The sequence below is a fragment of the Harpia harpyja genome, chromosome 1 (assembly GCF_026419915.1).
Source record: "Harpia harpyja isolate bHarHar1 chromosome 1, bHarHar1 primary haplotype, whole genome shotgun sequence".
Lineage (NCBI taxonomy): Eukaryota > Metazoa > Chordata > Aves > Accipitriformes > Accipitridae > Harpia > Harpia harpyja.
In genome coordinates, this window is record NC_068940.1 from 87,303,684 (window position 1) to 87,326,800 (window position 23,117).

At 36.7% G+C, this 23,117-nt stretch overlaps 1 protein-coding gene across 1 annotated transcript in view; it reads left to right on the forward strand.

Annotated features, from left to right (window-relative positions):
• The window catches only part of MALRD1 (MAM and LDL receptor class A domain containing 1), a 296,040-nt gene that overhangs the window by 33,421 nt on the left and 239,502 nt on the right, over positions 1–23,117 (forward strand). The window contains exons 10-13 of the mRNA XM_052803955.1: positions 7,677–7,823; positions 10,481–10,590; positions 15,579–15,746; positions 16,796–16,916. Coding sequence (XP_052659915.1) covers positions 7,677–7,823; positions 10,481–10,590; positions 15,579–15,746; positions 16,796–16,916 — 546 coding nt within the window. The remainder of the gene's footprint in view (positions 1–7,676; positions 7,824–10,480; positions 10,591–15,578; positions 15,747–16,795; positions 16,917–23,117) is intronic.

Consider the following 23,117-nt stretch of genomic DNA (forward strand, 5'->3'; position numbering starts at 1 on the left):
TTGGATCCAAATAGTAATTTTTTAAGTATCTGTAGAAATGCAACATGTCACATATTTTTGCTTAAATGTATTCCCTACATACAATGTTTATAACTTCTACTTCCCTAATTTGAGAGGTACTGAAATCTGCCTTGGGATTTGTTGTTTGAATGCTTTTCTACTTTAGATTGTCTGTGAGTTACTGTCAGAAAATGCATTAGGTGACATGATATTTGCATGGTGATACAAATCACTGTACAAACTGGCTACAGTTCAGAAACTAGATCTTACTCATGATATTTTCAATTGAAGGTAACTTTGCTTAGAAGCCAGAGTTTCTACTGTACAATCAAGAGTAAAAGAAAATAATTAAAATTACCGGAAGCTGTCTATGATAATTCTGAAACATTTTAGATCTCCATGTGAAAGTAGCTTTAGAGACCCTATTACTTCTAAAATGAATATGATACAGTGTACATCTATATGTATGTTTGCTTGCGGTAGTAACACTTAAATGTGTGTTGCACATGAAAACCGTGCACATATTTAAGATATTGGTGATGATATATATTGCTGCTGGGAGGTGTGAATTAAAATTCAGTGTGTCACTCGAGATAGCAGGATGAAGAATAGTGATAATGTTTTATTTTTTAATTTCTTGAGAAGACTTTAGGAACTATTGGTGACTACGAGCTTTTTTTTAACTTGCAGTCTGAACCTTTAATCTTTTCAATTACTTAAATAACCATGCAGGAGCTATCTCTGAAACAAGTAATATGTGCAAATGTTGAAATAACATTTTAAATAGGAAGGTTTATACTGTTTTATCTCCGGGTGGAATCTAAGCCAACGTTAAAGTCTATAGGGGCTCCCTCTCTGAGATCTGTTTTCCTTTTTTACAAGACGACCCTGTGCTGCTAGCTCTGTGTGTTTGTTGGTAGGAGTGCAGAGAGTCCTCTCACACTTTTTAGGAGGAGGAATGGAATGGAAGTGATTAGTACTTTATAAATTGGACTTTATTTCTCAGTGATTTAGTGTTCCCACTTCAGTAACAATATGAGGGAATTGTGGTGAATAATGACTGGGAATATAGAGGAACAATTTTAAGGTTTAAAAGGAGGATGAAAATAATTGTTGCAGTTGAAGGGTAGCTGTTAATAGCACTACACAAAGTGAAAATGAAGATAACTCTAAACACAGGCAATTATATTCTGCATGCAGTGCACTATACTTTCTTATTTTATTTTTACCCCTGGGCCTCAGACACCAGACATTGGCATTGGGCAACCAAAAGATTAACAAATAACCTAGATATAGTCAGTAATTCAGAGTTAAAGAAAGATCACAGTGGACTCTCTCTTGAGAATATTGCTTCTGTCGTGTTCATGTGGATGGGTCAGAAAAACTGGAGAGTGGGCAGAAGAAAGAAAAGTCAGAATGGTGTGGGGGTTTTAATACTGTCCTTTGTGGCATCACCAGAACTAGGGTGCTGGGGCAAGGACTGACAGAGGCCCAGCCAGTGCAAAACCCTCTTCAATAGCTCTGCCTAGTGCTCTACTGTCTGCTGCTGCCTCTGCAGATAACTTTGGTTTACCACATGGCACTAATTCTCTACTAGCTCCTAGTGTATTTCAGTTTAAAGAAAATAGCACTCTCAGCTGAACCTGAGACATAGGGATTGTGTGCTTCACTCTGTGTCGAGGCATTCGTAGGTTGAAGATGTATCATTTTGTTGGAGTAGTGCACAAAAGTATACTCATCCTCTCAAAAAAGGGTGAAAAAAGGTTCTTTTCTAAAATATAAGTAACCCATAGCAGTTGCATGTTGCTTTGACTACTGGCTGAGAAGAAAGAAAAAAAAAAAGCCATCTTTAAAATAACAATAACTGTTTTTAAAGTTGGTCTATTTTAATGGCTAATATTGTCTTGGATACTTCACACACACCTTCTCAGGAAAAACGACCCTAAATGTGGAATTTAGCTCTTCAGCAGTTTGGTCAGCTTAGAAGATTCATCTTTCTGACACTTCCTGCAGTCTTGAACAAAAGAGACCTAAAGGGAAAATCATCCTTTATTTCTCTCCTTTGTTCTTTTCCTCCCATTATGTACATTTTCCACATGATCTTGAAATTGTCCTCAGTGATATTTAGAGTACACTACATTTATTCACATTAATTTTCAGTAAAAATCCCTATCTGGTACAATAATGCATATTTTAGCCTCTATTCTTTTAGATGTTTTAGCACCTATCCTTGGACACATCCTGAGTAGTTTCCTTTGATGAAGTACTCTCATGTACTGAAAGAGCTGACAGATGTCCATACTGAATGAAAACAAAGGCAGACAGCTGTTACTTAGCAATGTGAAGGATTTCCCTCTTTGTGGATTTTCTTTGCTTTGTTATAATGGGGAAAGAAAAATAATGTTTCAATTTGCTCATGTTAACTTGGCATGAATGGTCTTATAATAACACAATTTATTACAAGAACAAATACATATATGATTTACAATGCTTCTTAAACTTTCTGTTGAATCTCTGCCCATTTATATAAATATATATTTAAGTATATGAGACTTAAAAGTCTCAAAAATTTAGGAACTTGTGTAGGAAACACTTATGCACATGATTAACCACCTTTATTTGAGTAGTTTTGTTGAAATCAATGAATCTAATGAAGTGACAAATTATGAAATTAATGTTTTTAGTATTAAATTCTACATTTTCATTATGTCTTATTTGACATCACTTATTTGAGATCACTTCTAAATTTCTTATTTCACAGTGACTGACAATAAATTATCAAAACCTAGTTCATATATTCAAAACAGAGAAAGTGAGATACAGTACTTAAATAATTTGAAGGATTAAAAAGACTCCTTTTATGCTGATGCCTTTTCTTTATTTCCTACCTAATATAAATGAAGTTTTGCACTGAATGTCATGTCAAATAACAAATATTTCAAGCACTATACTTACTCTTATTATACATTATTTATATGTAACATACACAATACGGTTAAAAACATCACAAATGAATCAGCAGCTAGCAATCCTAGCCACTTGGCAAGAAGTCTAGGAAGTGCTTGCTATTTTCAAGTGATATCACAGTTTGACATAGTAGTGTTTCTGGAAATCGCCTACTCATCAGCATTCATGTAGATTCAAAATGATTGCAGGGTGGGACATCCTACAGCTGTTTCTGAAAGAACATCACCTTCCATTTAGCCTAATTAGAAGCTTCCTTAAAACACCTGTCTAACTCTTCTGGTTTTAATTTTGCATCTCTAGTACTAGCTTAAATATTCTCAGCCTTTCATAGGATTTGCATAATTTATGAACAGAAAATATGTAGAATGAAGGAAACCTGTATAATTTTAAAGCCGTGCACTTTTTACTGCATTTCATTTACAGTATAGCAATTTACAATTGCAAATCCTTGAAACCCTTTACAGCAAATGAAAACATATGTAAATCATTTTACTACCATTCAACTTTAAAGTAGAAAGAGCATTTTTTAGTCTGAAATGTTTGTTTTACTACACGTTTATGTGTTTCCTGTGACACACTAATTGTCTGGAATTGTCAGGATCTGTCCATCAATCTTGTATGTACATGTGGAGAAAAAGAAGCTGCACCCGTATTATTTTCACAGACTTCTTCATTGCTTATGAACACTGTATAGCATTGCCTTTGTGTTTCACCAGAACAGTTAACTCAAAGGAAGTGTACCTCTGCAGACCCAGGGTCGACATGAGATTCTCTTAACGCCACCAGTCTCTTAACCCTAAGCAAGGTAACCGAGCAGTTTCAGAAGGAGATGAGGCCATCTCACCTAAGGGACGAGCGTGTTATGAAAGATCTGTCTAATGACTTATGACATGTGAAAATTCAGGCTAGATGACCTATGGCCATCTGTGATCTTTCTGCTTGAATCCTTTAACAAATTCTAGGTAAATAAAACTAATCACAAACTGGTAGGGAATGTGCACAGATAGTCAGTAAGATGGTATATGCTTAACCCTTCCCTTTCCTAGAACACATGAAATGTTAGCCAGAAATGACAAAATATTAATGACAAAGTAATCACACAGAAGTGCTTTGGTAGCTGATCATGCAGACAGTTTATACCCCAAATTCCATAGGAGTTGGGGTGCTGCCACACCGAGAGAGGGCAGCAGCTCTCCTCATTCAATACTATTAGTCAGGGAAACACCAGCCTGATGGAGGGACAAGCTGTGTGTCCCCCGTTATGTTCATTTGATTGAGTTGCCAGAGTAGGACTGAAAAGCTAGTCCAGTTGAAGGCTACAAAGTTGAAGCAATGTTAATTGGCTGGTAACCCAGCCTAGCTGACAGGACTGCTTTGTTTTTCCCTCAGGAGGATCAAGAGGAGCTGGGATAGGTAGAGTAAGCTAGCCAAATAAAAAACATTTCCATCTAACCTCCCAGTGCTCTTGGAATATGTGCTTTATTTTCTGCTTCTTTTTTGAAAAAACATGTAGAAAAATGGTTCATATTAATTGAAAAATCTTTCCAGTGTATTTTATGGTTTTAGTAAGCTTCACTTATTTCTTGAAATTTGAGGAGATGTATTATGGGAACATTTTTTTCTCCTGGTTACATCCTAGAGTCATTGATTTTGCAGAACTGGTGTAATAGTTTACTCCTTGACTAGTTGAGATATACTGATATACCCACATGAAAAGGAAAAAAAAAGATTATTTTTCAAATTTGGCTTGTTATTTAAATGAATGCAGGTTGTTGTTTCCTTTCTAATTTCCTTTCTGTTTTGCTGAATTATAAAATAGATGAATATCCAAAAAAGAATTAACTGGTTTTGCTTTTGGAATGTGGAAAATCTTTCTGCAGTTTGAATCTAGTGAAATCTTTGCAGTGAAATAAAAACCATAAGCTCTGATGGTAAGAGGTGCAGTAGGAAAGGACATAATATACCAGAAATATGCTTTACGTCTGTTTAACTTGCACAACTGCAGTATGAATCCTCAAAAAATATAGGTTGTGCAGTCACTTATTTTCTAACTGTGGATAGTGAAACATTCCCTATAATCAGTTGATGGTTGAAATAAAAATGTAGAAAAAGCCTGTGAATAATAAAAATTATGCACTGTTTTGATGGGAAAGGAGCATCTCAAAGTTTATTAATGTTTGAGCAATGAAAAAATACACTGAGAAACTGTCTCACTTGGATTTGGGTTTCAGCCAAAGCACAGAACTTTTTTTTCAAGCTTGATTAAACATTCACAAGCACCCCTTAAGTTTTTAGAATTAAGTAGGGATAAAATTTAAGTCAAACTGTTAACTCAGATGATTCGGTTTCACTCACATTTATAGGCTAGCTGTTCCCTAACATATTAATACTTTTAAAAATGAAGTATCACTTCTAGAAACTACATATGGTGGAACACTTGAGCTTGATAAATGACTCTGGCCCAGTGTCTCTGCACAACTGGATGTTTATATAGATCTTGTCATTTTTAAATGACAGGTGCAATGAAAAAAAATACAGTAACATCTAAATCACAGTCAACATTATCACATTTAGTGAACTGGAGCTGCATTTTTTTATTCCCTGCTCCCCCCCCCCCCCCAAAAAAAACCCAAAACCCAAAACCAAAACCAACCCAAACCTCAAAAGCACACTACCATGAATGTTCTTCCTACCTTTATAATTGTGTTCAGACTTGAATAAAGTTCGAAAAAATGACTGGGCAAAATAATTTAATTTGGAATTGCATGGTTTTGTGTGTGCATGTCTTTTTTTTTTTTTTTTTTTTTCCTCCCACTGCTTGTATATTCAACCTAAAAGATGATGTTAATACATTTCTTTCTAAATCCATTGTGTTAGAAGAAATTGTACTAGTGGCTACCAATGTAAGAAATTATGATTACACCAGACTCCTTTCTTCCTGTTGACCATCAAAGGTAGTGATGGGCTCCATCTGATCACAGCCTTGCTGCTTTGCCAGTTCTTTTAGTATCTGATTTCCAAATGCAGCTACAACAGTCAGTTTTCACTATGAGCCAGTGAAAAACCCTGAGCCCGCTATTGAGCCACATTAAATGACAACAGATCTAGTGTCATTGGCACATGAAAGATGTTGTTCTTCATATTGTGATAACAACTCTTCTCATGGTCCTAAGTACCTCTAGTTAAAAGAAAATAATTAAAAAAAATAATCCCATGCTAAATACCTTATTCAGCTGTAAAATATTAATCATTAGTACCATTTTGTTTTCTCTTTCATATTTAAACCATTGTTTTAACTTTAGCCTGGCATTTTCCTTCCAGGATCAGGTTTTTACTTGCTTAGTATACAACAGAGTAGGTTCTTTGTGTCTCTGTGGTCATATATTGACGTCTTTTTGCATATTACTATGCAGCCACTGCAGTCAGCTTCTTACACAGAAGACCTTTACCAGGGTTTAGGGAGGCCAGAGGAAAGAGATGTTTAAGTAAAGAATGTTTGCTTTTTTGTGTCACATTGGTTCTCTCAAGACTACTTAGCTGAGGAAAGCACAATGCCTAGACGTAGTATTAATTACCATACAGCAAAACAGCTAAGTCTTGCATATCAATTTGCATATTCTACCTTAATGTATTAGCAATTGAAGTCTAATTAACAAGGTACCTTGTCAAAAGCATGAGAATTCTGTAATTAAATAAGTTAACCAAGTTTCATGTTTAACTAATATACTGCACTAAACAGAAAAGCATGCTCCATTGAATTTTAATGTATATAGTGAATCCAGATAAGAGGTACCGATATCTGTGATTTATTTTGTACCTTAAGATTTAACTGCTCAGATAACCTCTTTATATCAGGAAGACCTTTACTGTGGAGCTCTACTGCCATGGTGCTTCAGCAAAGATGCATTTCATTTTGGTTTTGTATAATCTGAAAATTGGAGTAATACGTATAATCATGTCTGAGGCTGATATGATAGGATAAATGTGCCATGAAGTCTGGAAAGTGCCAAGTACAGTTCAAAAGTAATGTTTACAACTGCGATAAGTGACCCAAAGAGTTAAGTGTAGTGCTTTGTGAAGCTGTTCTGGACTAGGAAAGATGACTCTCAGATTATACTATTTTCTTATCAAAATAATTAATTGCACTCAAGAAATGGAAAAGTGTGTGATACTGTTATAGTTTAAGTTGGTCTAATCCATACTGACTGAGAAAATGGTCTTTTACTTGGCAATAAAAATTTCTAGGAGACCTAAATAATTCATGAATTTAAATCTCATTTTCAAAAACAAATTAAATGAAAGTTTAAGTATTCTTTGCTTTCAGTGTATTTAAAGAACTAAATACACTTGATTTTTTCCACACATTCATAATTAACTTTCCAGTAGAATTCATCTTTTAAAAATATATATTACTTTCATAATCTGTCAGCTGCCTATGTACAGGTCTCATCTTTAATATGATATAGTTTATTCTCTTATAGGTGGTTTCCTTCATGGTTCTGAGTTTGATTAAGAAGGGAGGGGCCTGCCTGATCTGTTACCTGTATTCTAGAACTTTCTGTCCATCTGAATAATCTGGCTTTCAGTGAACCATACCAGTGCTTCTTTAAGACTCCTTGTACATCCAAATACAAATTAATCATAGTTGCAGCATTAAACCATTGCATGAAATTCAACTTAATGTTCTCTTGTTGTTCTTCTTACAACAGCTAATTACACTATATGTGATTTTGCGACTGACCTCTGCGGGTGGAAGCCACTAAGCATAGGTGATGCTGACTGGAACAGAATGACAGAACAGGCTCCTCTTGACAGTAAACTCCCTGGCAGAGGTCATACAAGTAATACTGGACGTGGTGAGATTTCTTTTTATTTATTATTATTATTATTATTATTATCATCGTTATCATCATCATCATCATTATCATTATTATAGTGCAGGTAAATTAGTAAGTTTTGCCTTGGAAAAATAGAGTGAGTGTAACATCCTTTGAACTGGTGTTCTTCCTTCAGCCTATAGTTGCCATACAATGCATTCAGCTGGAAAAAGTTTATTCCAGTAGAGGGCTGTTTTAAAGTATTTTTCCAAAATGAAAGCATTACTACAGCATACTGCATAAAACTAAAACTGCACAGCGTGTTTGTCATTGTCAGATGATGTTGGCAAATGTTCTGTGACTTTAATTTTATCAAAATGTATCTATTACACTGTTTACTTTAAAATCTGGGTTATAGTCCAATAGCCCTTTAAGATAAATTTTTTTTAATGATGTATATTATCTTACAGCCAGACCTCCACAGTTCTCTCCCATGTTTGTGTTAAAGGAATGAAATATTAAGTATTCCACCTTGAGCATTCAAAAGTAGAGGAATTCCAGGATTAAAAGTTGCCTGAGCAAACCCTAGTGGGGTGCGAGTATGTGTGTGCATGCTATTTAATAACTCTAACTGCACAATCATGTGCCTTTTTTTCCATTGGTCCCCAAGTGATGAAGTGCACCAAAGTTGCTATTAACTTTCTCAGCAGCTATTCGATATTTTGTTTTATTGTCTCTGTAGGGTGGCACTGGATCTGCATTACTGCATTGTCTGCAAACATTACTGTGCCACAGCTTCCAAACTCTCACAGCTCTGAAGAAGGGCACCGATATGCCTGTGTCTTCCCCATGTGGGTTATTCTAGGTGCTGGTGAGATTTGAGGTGTAATGTGGTCATAATGAAGGCTGCTGGTAGAAACATCTGCTCTGCAGCCTAAGCAGCATGTTAAATTAGCCCATAAGGAACTATGTGCTGCTGCACTTAAGCTGCTTTGATACCTGAATTATTACAAGATAGGTTCACATCTTTATATGTTGCTGCAGGTTGAAGCCTCAAACAGATCTTAAGGTTACCATGCAGCACCTCTCAAGGCTGGTAATGATGCATTCCCCATATAAGCTAGTGCAAAGGTCTTTCTGAGGTGGTTTTGCACCCATATATCACTGTTCCTGCTACAGCCACATCACAGCTTTACAATTAGGCTTCCAGAATTTGAGCAAGTTCTTGCCAACATTAAATCAAGGTCCTTCCGGTTGCAACAGTTCCTTGTGGTACTGCAGAGTGTTCGTCTCTTCTCTCCTGGGGAGGGCAGCAGAAAATTTTGATTAATGAAGATCTTAACAAGGCTACTGTACAGCCTCAGCTGCAAATTAAAAGAGGATCCTTTGAAGTACCCTTGCATTCCAATGAGGGAAGCTTCCCTCGTGCTGCAGAGCACAGCACGCCTGTTTGTACAAGGAGCTGTAACGGTCACCTTTTTGTGCCAGCCTTGCTAAAGCGATGCAATTATTCGCGTGGGGCTGGACCTAACCCTCTGCTTCATTACGTATCCATGGGAAATAAATGGCTAAGGAGTATGACTGTGGCAGCACAATAGCTGATTTTCCAAGATGTAAGGCAATATGTGTAAAATCGATGTGCAAACAAGACTGAGCCTTTAGTGTTGTTTTGCATAGACTTTCATGAAAAAGTCTCAGTATTCAGTGAAGGCAGCACTGACGGCATTCAAAATATGCTGCTTTAGGGCCCCTTGAAGATGTTTATCCTTTCCTACCTTTGTCTGAAGCACATCTGCTGTAGTTCAAATCCAAAGGCAGTTCATTTGCCAGAGTTCAGATTAGATCTTTAATTAAGCTTTCATCCCCACTAGCACAGACAACAATGTCAAGTCTGTGGACCCCATGAGAAAATATAGCTTGTTCCATTGGCTCGCATGGTCTGCAACATTGTTAGCGTGCTTAAAACTGGCTGGGCTGCGCTGAGAGTGAATACTGTACCCTAAAGGAAATTAATTTTTGTTCTAAATCCTGTTTGAAACATTATTTAAGCCAATTAAAATGCGTCCTTTAGGGATTCCAGCTGAAGTCTGTGCTCTTTGATCTCCAGGGTGCTCTGTGTTGCAGCTCCCGCAGTCCCTTCACTCTCCCCAGACTGCGTGGAGAGCGGATGGGCACTGTGTGAAGGTGGTGGGAAGTAGTTGTAGTGTTTGGAGGATGGAGGTCCTAAGGTTTCTGCCTGAAGAGGGCAGGTAGAAAAGTACATCCAGTGGGTCTGCACAGTAAAGCCCTCACAAGCAACTTCTGAACTCCCTTTGCAGGGCTCTGTATTTACTTCGTCAGGTTTAAGTGCTTGCAGGCACCACAACAGGGTAGCCTTAGCAATGGCTGCCCAAATACCCTTTTTTGTTTCTCCCTCTTTCCTCAGCTTTGGACTCAGTCATGTTAATTTTACTGCGGAGGAAAGAGGCAGGAGCACTTAGCAATTCTATTTTGTCTTTCCCTAGACAGTGGTTGTCACAGCCTGTCACAAGACCCTCCTCGTTATCCACAGAGACTGAACTGACGGCAAAGCTGTTTCATTTGTGTACTTTTATAAATAAGCTTTATGTGCCTCATGGAGCACATAGTTACCTGAAGTAGCTATTTGCTATTGGAGCATGACATATTTCTTATATTTCTTTGATTTTTGTTTACAGGAGCATTCATTTACTTCAATGGATCACATCAGATGAACACAAAGATGACCACGTCTCATCTGGGGAGCCCTTTCCTTGTCAAGCTTTCCCCTGGGCTTTCCTGCTGTCAGGTAACAGTTTGATATTAACTGTCCCCACCTTTGTAAGCTACCACTCACCTGATGTGTAGATACGGTATTTTTCTTGCTGTAAGTGTTGCTGCTGAAAAACTGGCTCCATTTCAATACCAGTGGAAGGAGTTACAGACTAATTCTTTGGGAGGAGGGAGATGCAGCAGGCTTTTTACTGCTTTGCTGCCAAATTTTTCTCTGATTATTATTCTTTCCAAAGCATCCACCAGGTGACTCAGATTTAAGATTATGCTTCAGGTTTTTGTATGCTGTGACAAACCTAGCTGGACAACAATATCAGGGCCATATCAACTCACAGTCAAAGCAGCCAGCCCTTTGAGCAAAAGCTGATGAAGAGCCACGCTGTCATTTATAGGCAGGAAAGACTCACATATGCAATGTCCCATAACAGGAGACCTGTGGTTTGAAGTCACTATATAGATTAACTATGTTGGTGTGACTGGAGAGAATTAGCTACCACGCTCCAGACACGTACTAAATTTTAATTGATGGTTTGAGGAGGATGTTTTTTAAGCTGATCAGTGCGGTACTTGAGAGTTCACCTTGAAATGGTTTTTTTTTTGTCGGATGTCTTGTGGCTCTGCAGGGGAATGCAAAAGCAACCAGCCAGTATGGCTGTTGATCTGAGAAACTAGAAAGCTACCTGAAAAAAGTGGGTCAGGAGTGCTAAAACATAGAAAAGACTTATATGAAAGATGAAAATACAGTTTTATAATCAGAATGTTGGAATTTTCAACAAAATATGTATTTTTAAAACAGAACTTGAAGAAATATATTAAATATATATAATTATATTATTACAGAAATATACATACAAGAAAACATTCCTAACTGTATTTTTATCTGTCCTTTTGGCCAGTGAATAAAATGACTAGATGCTGTACAGTTTTATAAGTTTGTTGGGGTTTTTTTCTGAAGCTTTTTTTTGTTTTCTATTCCATAACTTTTCAAAGCTTATGCCATAGTGAGGAGAAGCTAAGTTGCGTAGTTATGATGTTATGTTTTTTCTGCTACTGCATAATGCCTCCTGGTTTAAGAAGTCACAGAGAGGAAAAGATAGGCAAATCTTGCCAAAATAATTTTATTTTGTTCAGTGGCAAAAAGAGGCTTTAGAGAAACAAAATAAAATTTGGATGGGTTGCTTAATTTTTCAGACTCAGTATAGAACAGGAGTGTAATTTCACTTAGGAAAACTTTTTTCAAAAATAAAAATGTCAGAAAACAATGTGTGGAGGAACTGCACTTAGAAGGCCCAACAAATAGCAGAATTTTACTCCAGCAGGTCCTAGGCTTCTTAGTTTTTTTTTCTAGTGTAAGGGACCTGAAACAACTGTTGGCTTAGATAAACGTTTTGTGCTTGAGACTGTAGCTGACTTGGACTATGCACATCAATGAGTTCCCAGATCTCAGCTGAATGGTTGCAACTTGCAGTGGAAAAGGAGAATTCTCTTAAACAACTTAAGAACAAAAGGACAAGTCTCTTAAACAACTTAAGAACAACACCTTGCTGTCATTTAATACACTCTTTCGGTTCTTAATCTTCACATGGCTTCTTAGTGTTGTAAAGAATCAGAAATAAAATAGATGCAGAATGAAATCAAGCAGAATGCTGCTGCAGGGAACACAGGTGGCCTCACAGCATCCCATCGGAGCCCTGCGTGTTGCATCACTCCTGGGATACCAACAGGCTTTGTACACACAGTGCATTTGTTCAGGCAGTTTCGTATCTCTTTTGTAGACTCTGATCCTGAGTAGATAAGCACCTTTCAGGTTCAGATTAATTTATCTTAGAACCCCTTAAGGCGAACTGGGCACAGCAGGTATGTGAATCAATGAATCATTCTGGTTAGAACTATTGCAGAATTTTGTCTGCATTCAAAATAAATATGAATACAGTGGGGATGTACATATATTTCTCTAGTTCAAAGTCAGAATGTAAACCATTTTTTAATTTTAAGTATGCACATATTGAATGTTTTTAAAGTTCCCAGATTCAACAAAATCTAGGGCAAGTTCTTATCCAGCTATACATGTCTGAAAAGAGAGTGTTTCTGAAGACTGGAAGCCTGGCTTTCTGCCACATTTTCCCTGCAGACTTTCATTTCTGGGAAAGAGCAAGGAGTAGGGGTTGCTCATTAGGATGTGTATTGGTGTGTTATGCTCTCTGCGTATGAATGTGAGATGTTGCCCTCTGTTGGGTGTCCCACTGAGAGGATAAAAGGATCTACATAAAGAGTTCTATGTTTATTAACAGCTTTACAAGTTCTTTGGCTCCAGTTATTAAAAAAAAAAAAGGAAGAAAATTGTAGTTAAGGGATAACAGTTTTATATTGTGCCTTACTGGTTAATTGAGGCTTAGAAGTAACTTCTTTCTGCAGCTTCTTGTAGCTGAGTCTTTCTGTAGGTGTTAGCTAGGAAACATCTTCATTTAGCTCAAGATTTTGGAGTTGTAGAAGCAAATTTCTAGTCCTAGATCTTTGTTCATGGCGCTTTAATGGACACAGTAGTCGTTGTAAAGTAGAACATGCAGACATAGAGAAGGAGGGTAATTTTATTTCTTATGTAATGAAAACACAAATTTGTCTGAAAAGCTGTTTGATAAACCTTACACCTAGATTGTTTGGGGTGTAGTTCTTCAAACAGCTCATTTTGAAAAGCATTTGTATACCTGCTGCTTTGTATTCCTTAAGCTTTCTGGTGGGGAAAACAAGTTACATGAAAGTCTTTTAACTTATTAATAAATCTCGAGATTATTTTATATAATACAATTTTCATGAGTGGGGAAGAAAGAAACGCCAGAAGATACTAAAAAGTAACAGTGTGTTGTAACAAGAATATTACCTAACCACTGATCTACCTTGTATTATGTAACCCAAGCAAAAAGAAACTCTCCCTTCACAGGTTACAGATGTTGTGTCTTTAGTGTATTTGCCAATTTTATGGATTAAATTCAGGGCTAGAAGTGAAAGGTAGTGAATTCAGATGCATGATGATTTTCAGATTATTAGTCAATGATTAGAATGTAAAGAGTTCTCAAATTCATCAATCTTGTTCTTTGAATTCCTTGGCACACTAGCCATCTGCAGCTTTAACAGAGACTGTAATGTGATAATTTACTAAGAAAAGACTCCTCTCAGAGTCTGGGTACTCTTAAACTACCACTTCTCTTAAAAAAAAAAAAATCTTTTGTGGACAAACAAGGAGGAGAGGTGTGGAAGGGGACATTGTTGGGGACAGAGCTGGAGACATACCCACAGAAGGAGGTGGTCCATGCTGAGGAGGTATGGCTCTGAGAGGACTGCAGCTGTGGGTGCCCCATGCTGGGACAGGGACACCCCAAAGAGACTGTGGCTGTGGGCAACACGTGCTGGGGTGGGGACACCCCAGAGGGACTGTGGCCTGTCAAAGCCCTGAGCTGAAGCAGGGGAAGAAGAGTAAGAAGTAATGACTGGAGAAGGGGAACATGTAGAGAACACCAGAACAAAATAATTACTCATGTGCCCAACCTCCTGCTCCACCTGTTGCTTCATCAATGGAATTGGGCCAGACTGAGTGTAACCTGCAGGAAAAATTAGGGAAACTAAGCCTAGGAAGGGGGCAGGCTAAGTGTTTGACTTAAAGTGGCCTGGGGAAGGGGGTGGAAAGGTGTTTGCTCAAGTTTAAGTGTTTGCTTTCTTTTTTCTTCTTTCTCAGAGATTAGAAATTTGCATTAATTCACAATAAATTAAATTAAGTAAAAATTACACCACTACCTCTAAGGCTGTTTTGCTTGTTACAGTCCCTAATATAATGCCTTTCCATGACCTGTACAGCCTGTTGTGTCAGCTGTGTTGCTCAAATAAAAGACTTGAATTGTCTCACATCTAACTGAAAGCTGGCTAACACATGCATCTGTGTTTGTCCTGAGGCTAAAGATGGGTTTTCTCATATTTGTTATTGTCTTGCAAAAAAATACATAAGTTCCATTTTGGGCTAATAGTCAAATGATCTGTATTCTTTAACTCTGTTTAAAAGTTGATATGACATGAAAAAATAAAAGGAAACTTTCTCTCTGTAGTGTGATGATCCAAGATTCACAGTGTAAGATCATACGAAGTTGGGCAGAGAACTGGGTAGGAAGAACTATTTTTACAGCTCTTGTTTTACCTTCATGAAGATTTAAGTATTATCAAGGCTTTTGCAGGGAAGTAAAGAGTCTGCAGTTGAAGAAATTTTAGTCTTCTACTGTGTAAAGAAGGAGAAAGGACTCAGGGGAAGGAAAAAAATTAGTCTTTGAAAAATCTTGTTTCTTCCCTGCAGTTCTGAGCTGAATTTTTGTTGGGGTAGTATTAAAAAAAAAAAAAAAAAGCATCAGGCTTACTCTGTATTGCAGAGGAGGCATAGTGAACTGGTATTCTACTGTTTTCTGATCTTTTCTGCTTGTCTAGCAGTTTTTTGTAGCCTCATCCACTTAGAGTTGTTGTTTCTTCTTCCCAATCAATCCACTTGTTTCAGGAGATCAATAGATTATTTTAAACATCTGTCGTCAGATAGTTTTTGTGTTGATTGTGGAAATATAAGATCATAAGGTTTCTTTCATTCAAGTACCTCAACTGTTGCACTTCTGAGATTAACATACTTATGAAGCTGTCTTATAATCAGCATTTGTGAAGAAAAATAATCTTTGAGAAGTTTCTAAGTCCTTACTACGCTAAAAAGAGTTAAGGGAGCTCATCAGTCAGTCTGCAGCAGTTGATAGATGCAAGTTAAAAGTAAGTTTTAAAAATAAGCTTTACTTTTAATTATGGTTTTATCTTTAGACATTTATCTCAACATGTGATAGTTTCATACATCTTTTTTATGCCAAGGCTGTGTTTAGACCTGTCATACCATTCTGTGTTATAATGTATGTATATGAGTTGGTACTGAATTTATTGTGGATTGATGATATAGTTTTTAAAGTGTTTCATTAAAAACTCTTTCAACAGGTAAGATTTTGGCACCAGTTATCTCAGGATTCCCAGCTTTCTGTCTTTAAGAGAACTGCATTGGAAGGAAGTTTGGAAAAATTGCGTGACATTTCAGGATTGCCTGAGATGCAGTGGACAAAAGTAAATATTCCTGTAGAAAGTGCAGCTGAGGACTTACCTTTTCAGGTAATTGGAAATTACATTTACATTGCTTTCCAAAAGTTATTCTAATTTGACATTTAGAAGTAATTTACTTTTATAATGAAATATAAAAAGAGAATTTCTATTCTTTAATGCTCATACAAAAAAGAATTCCATTCAGCTCTTTAAACAGATGTAGCTGTTAAAGAACATCATCATTGTATGCATTAGAATCACCTTTTTGTAACAAAAATCAAGTAGCAGTAGTGTAGTAGCTTTTAAAAAAATGAACTTGCTATAAAAACTGCTGATCAGAGTGAAGGCCTAAGTCTGTTGGCTAAAGGCAGAAGTGCAGATACTTCAATTTGCATCACTGAGCACAGAAACAATTAGCAGTTTTTGAGTTTAATTTTATTTTGACATAATCTCAGGCTGCTACACTTTACTAAAACTTAGAAAGGAACTGTTAGGGGAATCAGAAACTCAAATATAAGGATTCAGCAAATCAAAATTCTGGTTTTGGTCTCTTCATTTTATGTCACATTTATAAAATGGTCTAAAAGAAAAGGCACTCAATTCTCATTACTGCTAAGTTATGACTGAACTTTACTTCCTTTTATGATCTCCTGAATATTTCCTTGTATTTACAAATGCATCCTTACAATCCCTACCTTTACTGTACCACATGTTGCTGACTTCAGCAGGCATAATATAGATGAACACAATTGAATGGAGTTGTTAACCATCATATTTGGTAACCCTGAAAAGCTCATTTAAAAAGAAGTATAACTTTTAACTGTTCCAGCAGGAAGACAATTCATTCAAGTAGTGATGGCTTTTACCAGTTTAGACTGAAGCAAGGTCATCTGGGTTGCATAACTTTTCGTAAGTAAAGGTAGTTATGGCTTTGACAGTTGAGGAGTAAACTTCTGACTTTGATCAAATCTCAATTGTAGTTTTTGCTGGCTGGTATTTGGAGTTGGTTGTAGGTGGTATTTACTTCCTGTGCAGATGTCATAAATTATAAAGGAATATATATATGTCTTTTTATCATGTCACCTTTAATGAGCTAGCTTATTTATTTGTCTTTACAGATTATTTTACGAGCTACTATTCTAACAAAAAATGCTACTGTTGCTGTTGATGACATCAGTATAACAGAGGAATGTGGAGTTGTGAATAAATCACTTCTAGGTGTCAGCCAAGAAAGTGAAGGCAAGTTCTGTGGTTTTCAATACGTTTTCCCCAATATCTGTTATGTATAACGGTGATTTGATTGCCAACTTCAAGATACCTTTAAGAACGTAGGGGGATCATCTGAGGAAAAAAGACTTTCATCCTGTGTTACACAGTAGCTTCTAAGTAGTTTGCACTAGTTCTGCAAAGTGAGCTGTGGTGGGAATTTCCAGATACCACTTACTACGTAGCACCTGCCCGCATTTACACTTAGCTGCAGAGACAGAAGCAAAGCATCTTATACCTTCCACTGAAGAGCAAATTCCACTGCATTATCTTTAGGGCAAGAGGGTTCTCCCATCATTACTGTCAAATACCTAACATACAGTAAGTTCCCACTAAACTTGTCTGTGTACTCACACTCTGTAGTCTTGAAGTGCCAAAGAATGGAAATATAAAATAATGTAACCTTCTGTCAGACTGCTGCTTCTGGTCCTCTTGACTGTTCATGACTACTCTTTTAAAATGGCATGGACACATGCACAGTCAGTGGTAACGCTGATGGGTTTTATACAGCAGATGTCTGAATTTTTTTCTTTATTGGAAAATTTAAAGGTATAACAGAAAACTTCATTGTTGTGTTTTTAAGGCTTCTCTGATGCCTATGCACAGTCTGACTGACAGTAGCTAGGTATTTGAAGAAACATTAATTTGCTTTAATTATTTTCCCTACAACCCCCCTATTCACCCATCAGTCACAAAGATTTTATTTTTAGAGGGCAGTGCGTTTTAAAACAAGCTCTGTCTGGGTAGCAGTATGAGTATCTAAAAAAGCTAAGTTAAACAAAAAAGATGAAAAGCTGCGTGTCAATTGTCTCACTTGGTCTCTTTCCAGAAATCTACTGAGGTAAAACCAGTAGTCCTTGGCTTTTTGTTTCCCCATTCATTGAAATCTGGGGTGTTTTCTTATGTCTAGATTGAGGTGCAAGCTAGTAACGGTGCAATGTCAAACTTTTGGCTTCTTGGAACATCCACTGAGCTGAATGCAGAGAAACCACTGCTACAGCAGAAAGCTTTTGTGGAAGACCTGCTCCTGACTGCAGGGGTATCAGCAGGGTGCTCTACACAGCACCTCGCCTTTAAACTGGAGCCTGGCTGTGTAACTTTAAGGTGGTTTTGATAAAAAAACTTAGTGTAAGAGCATCAGATGTTAATATCAGCTGTGTATCTTATCAATCGTAATATGATCTATCTCACTTCATAGGTGATGCTGTGTTCTTTATGCTGAGTACATTACTATATTCAAAGATAATAAAAAGCACTTAGAATTTTATAAATATATGTTTTTACTTCTATTTTCTTTTCTGACTTTTAAGGGGAAACAGAATTTGCAGATGCTAATTCTTCATCTTATTACTGTCCACCGGGACTTTTTTCATGTGAGGATGGACAATGTATTTCGTCTGACAAATTTTGTGATTTTACACCTGACTGTTCAAATAGCCATGATGAAGCTAAGTGCCGTAAGTGAAAACTAAAAAATCTAGGTTGTTAGGCTCCTGTGACTATGTTTGTTTGTCCTATTTGCCAGGCTTTCATGACTTCATAAATGTTGTAATTTAATTAAAAGTAAAAGCTCTTGAGAAATAGTTATTTCATTTTGATTCTATTCTGAATTTTTCCCCTTTTATTTTCTGTAGCAACTACTTCCCTCTTAGCATTAAAACCAGAAAAAAGGTCTTTGATTAATTATTTAGTAGAAAGTGTTGCTTAAAATACAGTACTTTATTTTATAACTCTTAAGATGCTAAATATCAGGTACAGTGTTATACTGAATAAAATCTTAATCTGTGAGATATCGAAAGCTGATTCAGGAAGCCATTGTAAAATAAACCAAAAAGAGCTTGTGCTTACACTTTTGCACACATGGTCTCACAAATTTATGCTAAAAAAATGTGAGGAAAATACGTTACACTTGTGCAAACTTGGGAATTCTGTGGCATCACTGTGTGACATGCCTTTTCCTAAAGGGTAGATGGTCCTGCAATTAGACTTGAGAAACGGTGAGACAGGAAACATGAAAAACGCAGTGGTCACAGACTCGCATTCAAATTGTGTGTTTTGTATACTTAATTTTGATGTGGCTGGGTTTTCTCTGCATGGAAACTAACACGTGGGAAAGTAGAGGGAGGTGATGTGTCTGAGTCCCTCTCCACTGTACAGTAAAAAGAGAGCTTGGAAATGTTTCAGGGCCTCTAATATGTAGCTTCAAATGTCTTTCTGATTAATTCAATTACCTGCTTTGCATAACAAATCATGGTTATATTTTCCATCTTTGAAAATGCGTCTCTTGCTTTTGCATTAAAGTATCAACTATGCTATAAAAGTCGTGATGCATTTTCAAAGGGAGTTGCCATGAGCAATATTTACTTCAGGGTTTGGTTTTGTGTTTGTTTTGTTTTTTTTTTTAAATAGAGCATGATGGTTTCTAGCATTCCCACAAATAACAGAAATATTGTAGACAAGATCCTTATAGTATTTTCTGACTGTGCTGTGTTATGCATCACAAAGCATAAACTTCTTCACAGGTGCTAATACAATCCAAAATCCATGCTTATACTTTATAGTTTTTATTAGGAAATTTGAGAGGTGCTGCTCAGATAAACAAAAATCTATCTGACTTTTAGCAGATAAATGAAATAATTACAGCTTCTATTTGTATTCATGCAATTTCTCTGCAGTTTTAGTATCCAATCTTTCTTTGCTACAGCACTGGTGTGCAGTGGTTTAGTTGTTTAGAAAGATATGTATCCAAAAAATACAGAGCTTGAAGTCAGGAAACTGCATTCTGTTTTATTAGGTAACTGACCGATTAGTTAAAACCAGAAATAACTATTAAATGTTCACTAGGCAGATTATCTTTCCTCTTGTGGGCCAGAGTGAAGTTGGGGAAAAAATTCTGCTGTTACCATGGAATAGTTGAGGTTAGAAGGGGTCTTTGAAGCTCATCCAGTTAAAGCAGGGTCCACCAGAGCAGAGTGCCCAGGACCTTACACAGTTGGGTTCTGAATATCTCTGAGGATGAAGACTACGCAGCTGCTGAGGGCAACCTGTTCCAGTGTTTGACCACCCTTACAGTACAACAACCACAAGTGCCTATTGCTTCTGCTTGTTTCACTGTGTACCACTGAGAAGAGTTTTTACTACTTTACTCCCTCCCTGCCCATGTTACTCACATTAAAACTCTTACTATACTCTACTGCTTTTTGAATTACTTATGGTTTTTGTACTTCTCTTCAAAATGTGCTTACACTTCCTATGTATTATTGGGTTATGACAGTCTGGATTGCTCTCCCACTACCCTTAAACTCGGACACTGGGATTTTGTTCTCTGACCAAATAACAAGACTTCCAAATCAACAGTTTAATTAAAAACTTTCTAAATACATTTAGTTGTATGCAACATTCCTTTCGCTGCTCTGGGATAGCAGTTAACTGGTAGCTTTTAATCAAGAAAACTAAAATCTACTGTTTTCACTTCAAAAATGGTTATTTATATTTCAAAACACCCTTTCTTTTAGCTATTGAGCCTGTGTTTCTGTGTCAACGTTGTACCTAAAAGTGAAGACAAATGTCCAGTTAGGTTTTAACCGGTCCTAGATTATCCTTAATCACAAGCTTCCTATATGGCAACTGATTTTCTTTTTTCTCTAATTATATGACTGAAGAAACTTGTATTATACCTAAGTCTCACTTGCCCAGATGATACATTGACAATGCCATGCTAAAGGTTAAATTATGGAGCCTTTATATTTATGGTGATATTCGCTCCAAATGTATTACTTGCTTATAAATCATTGCTGTACTGCTGAGTTGGCTCAGTGTGTGCTAGCACTGCGGCTTGTAATGTGGGAAGCAGAATGTAGGTACACAAATGTCTCTGCAAGTAGTTTGGCAAGTTGACTGTTTCCAAGCAATAAACTTGCCTTTCAGCATGTTAGTCTGGTAGTCTACAGCATTAGAATAGCTCTTATAATTCTTCTCAAATGGTATTTCACCATCTTCATGTTTATGTAGTGTACCATTACTTTCTACGTTTTATTATGTATATTCTTGCAATTGGATGCAAGCATTTCATTTTTCTCAGCTACTTTTCCTAATTTCTTAGCTTGGCTAAGCACAGATGTTTTGTTGACTTCACCACCTACAACTACATTGTTCCTTTCATCAATATTAACATTTTTTTTCCATGATGTTCCATCTGCTGGTGATTGTATGCTCCTTAACCTTGTTAATGTAAGTTTTTCCTCTTGGTATGAGAACCAAGCAAAAATATTACATGGGCTTAAAATATCTTTCAAAATAGTTTTCATTTAAATCTTTTTATCTTAAATTCCAGCAAGATGATTTCCTTAGATGCTTGGCTCCACCAAGTCCACTGCAATTTTCTCATCTCTCAGCATCAATCCTTGAGTCATCTCTTGATTTTCATTACCTCTCAAATGAGTTGCTCTTTCTCTCAGAACTGGAAGAATTCAGTAGAAGATCTCCACTTCTTGGACTGTCTTCCTTATCTCAGTGTAGATTTCTGAGCTCCCCATTCTGCAATAAACTGTTACTTCTCTTCATATACAAGACTGTCAGTGAATTTGTTTGCTCCACTTTGGTCTTAGAACCACGTTCATGTTCTTGATACTGACACTTGTTGAGATTATTCTTTCTTCTAGTTGCATTTTACAAAAACACATCCTGGACTGAAAAAATCATTCAAATTTATCCTGACTATCTGAGAAAAGTAACAAAAAAAAAAAAAAAAGGTATTAAATGTTCTCTTCCTTGAGCGCTGCTGCTCCTGACTATTAGCTCACAGCTTTTCTTCTACAGCTGAAGAATTTACTATGGCTATAGAGGTATTATATATGACTTCCATGCATTAAAGCAGAACAGAAAAGCGACTGCCATTTACAAGCTGCAGATTTACAGCAGTGACCTAACATACCTATCACATTGTGTGTTTGTTCTCTGGAAGATGAATGTACAGTATAATTTCTAAGGTCTACATCCTATGCATTTCATGCAGTCTAAATGCTCGCTTTTCCCACCTAAGAATGATGATGATGGAATAGGGAATAAGATCAGATTGGAAAGTAATCTGGTAACATGAATGTATTCCTGGTATTCTGCCTGACCTTTGGCAATTCAACCTTCATGCTCTGTTTTTTGTATTTTTTTCCCTGTCTACTTATGGTGTGGATTATCAGGAATAATGATATGGGTTTATATATAAAATAAATATGAAATAATTTACATTTGGATTAAAATATAACATATACACATAATATTGTTTTGTATTTATGTCTTTACAAATGAAATATGCATTTAATAGTTATTATTTCTATGTTGTACAATCTAGGGCAGCATAAGGATGTTAAAGCTAGTCTTAAGTAACTAATAAACTGGACATAATCTATATGTTAGTACAGAGTTTTATGCAGCTTAATTTGACTTAGAAGGCAAATAAAGAGAATGATGCATGTGTCATTTCTTAAAAAAACACTTTTGTGGCATAATTGTTTAACTATAAACATTATCGGGTTTCTAATGGCTACCTTTGTATAAGTAAGAAAAATTTCCTTAGTATTATAAGAAACATTCCCCATATTACCCATTATTAATCTCGCCAAAGCATAAAAATTCTTCTGTGGTTATAAGGCAACTCTTCCAAAATCTCATTTTTAGAGTCAAAATCTTGCATATAAGACATGTCTGTCTTATATGTTTGCTACTCCTCCATTTCAGCCAGACAAATCAGTTGTTTTTAAAGGTGAGGCCAGGAACAACAGCCAGATCATAAGTATGGGCTTAAGTTCAAGGAGTGAAAAGACTGTCAGCTTGTAAATTGGAGAAGGGACCTAAGACTGGAAGTGCATAGACAACTGCAAACTTCCGATCAGTTTGAGGAAGTTAAATGGGGAAGGAATGGGACTACAATGCCATCTACAGAGACAGGAAACCACCTTTGGCTGTGAACAAGGAATAGCTCCAAAGGCTGCGTTGCTTGCACTTGCTGGTGTGGGAGAGAAGTAACCAGGGAGCTGGAGGAAGCCAGGGCAGGAAGGACCCAGGCTGCTGGGGGGAGGAGGATTAAGACCAGCTGGTCAAAGAGCCAATGATATAGTGTCAGGAGAGAGAACAATAATGAAAGATTAAAAGTTTGGTAAAAGAGAATAAACCAAGGAG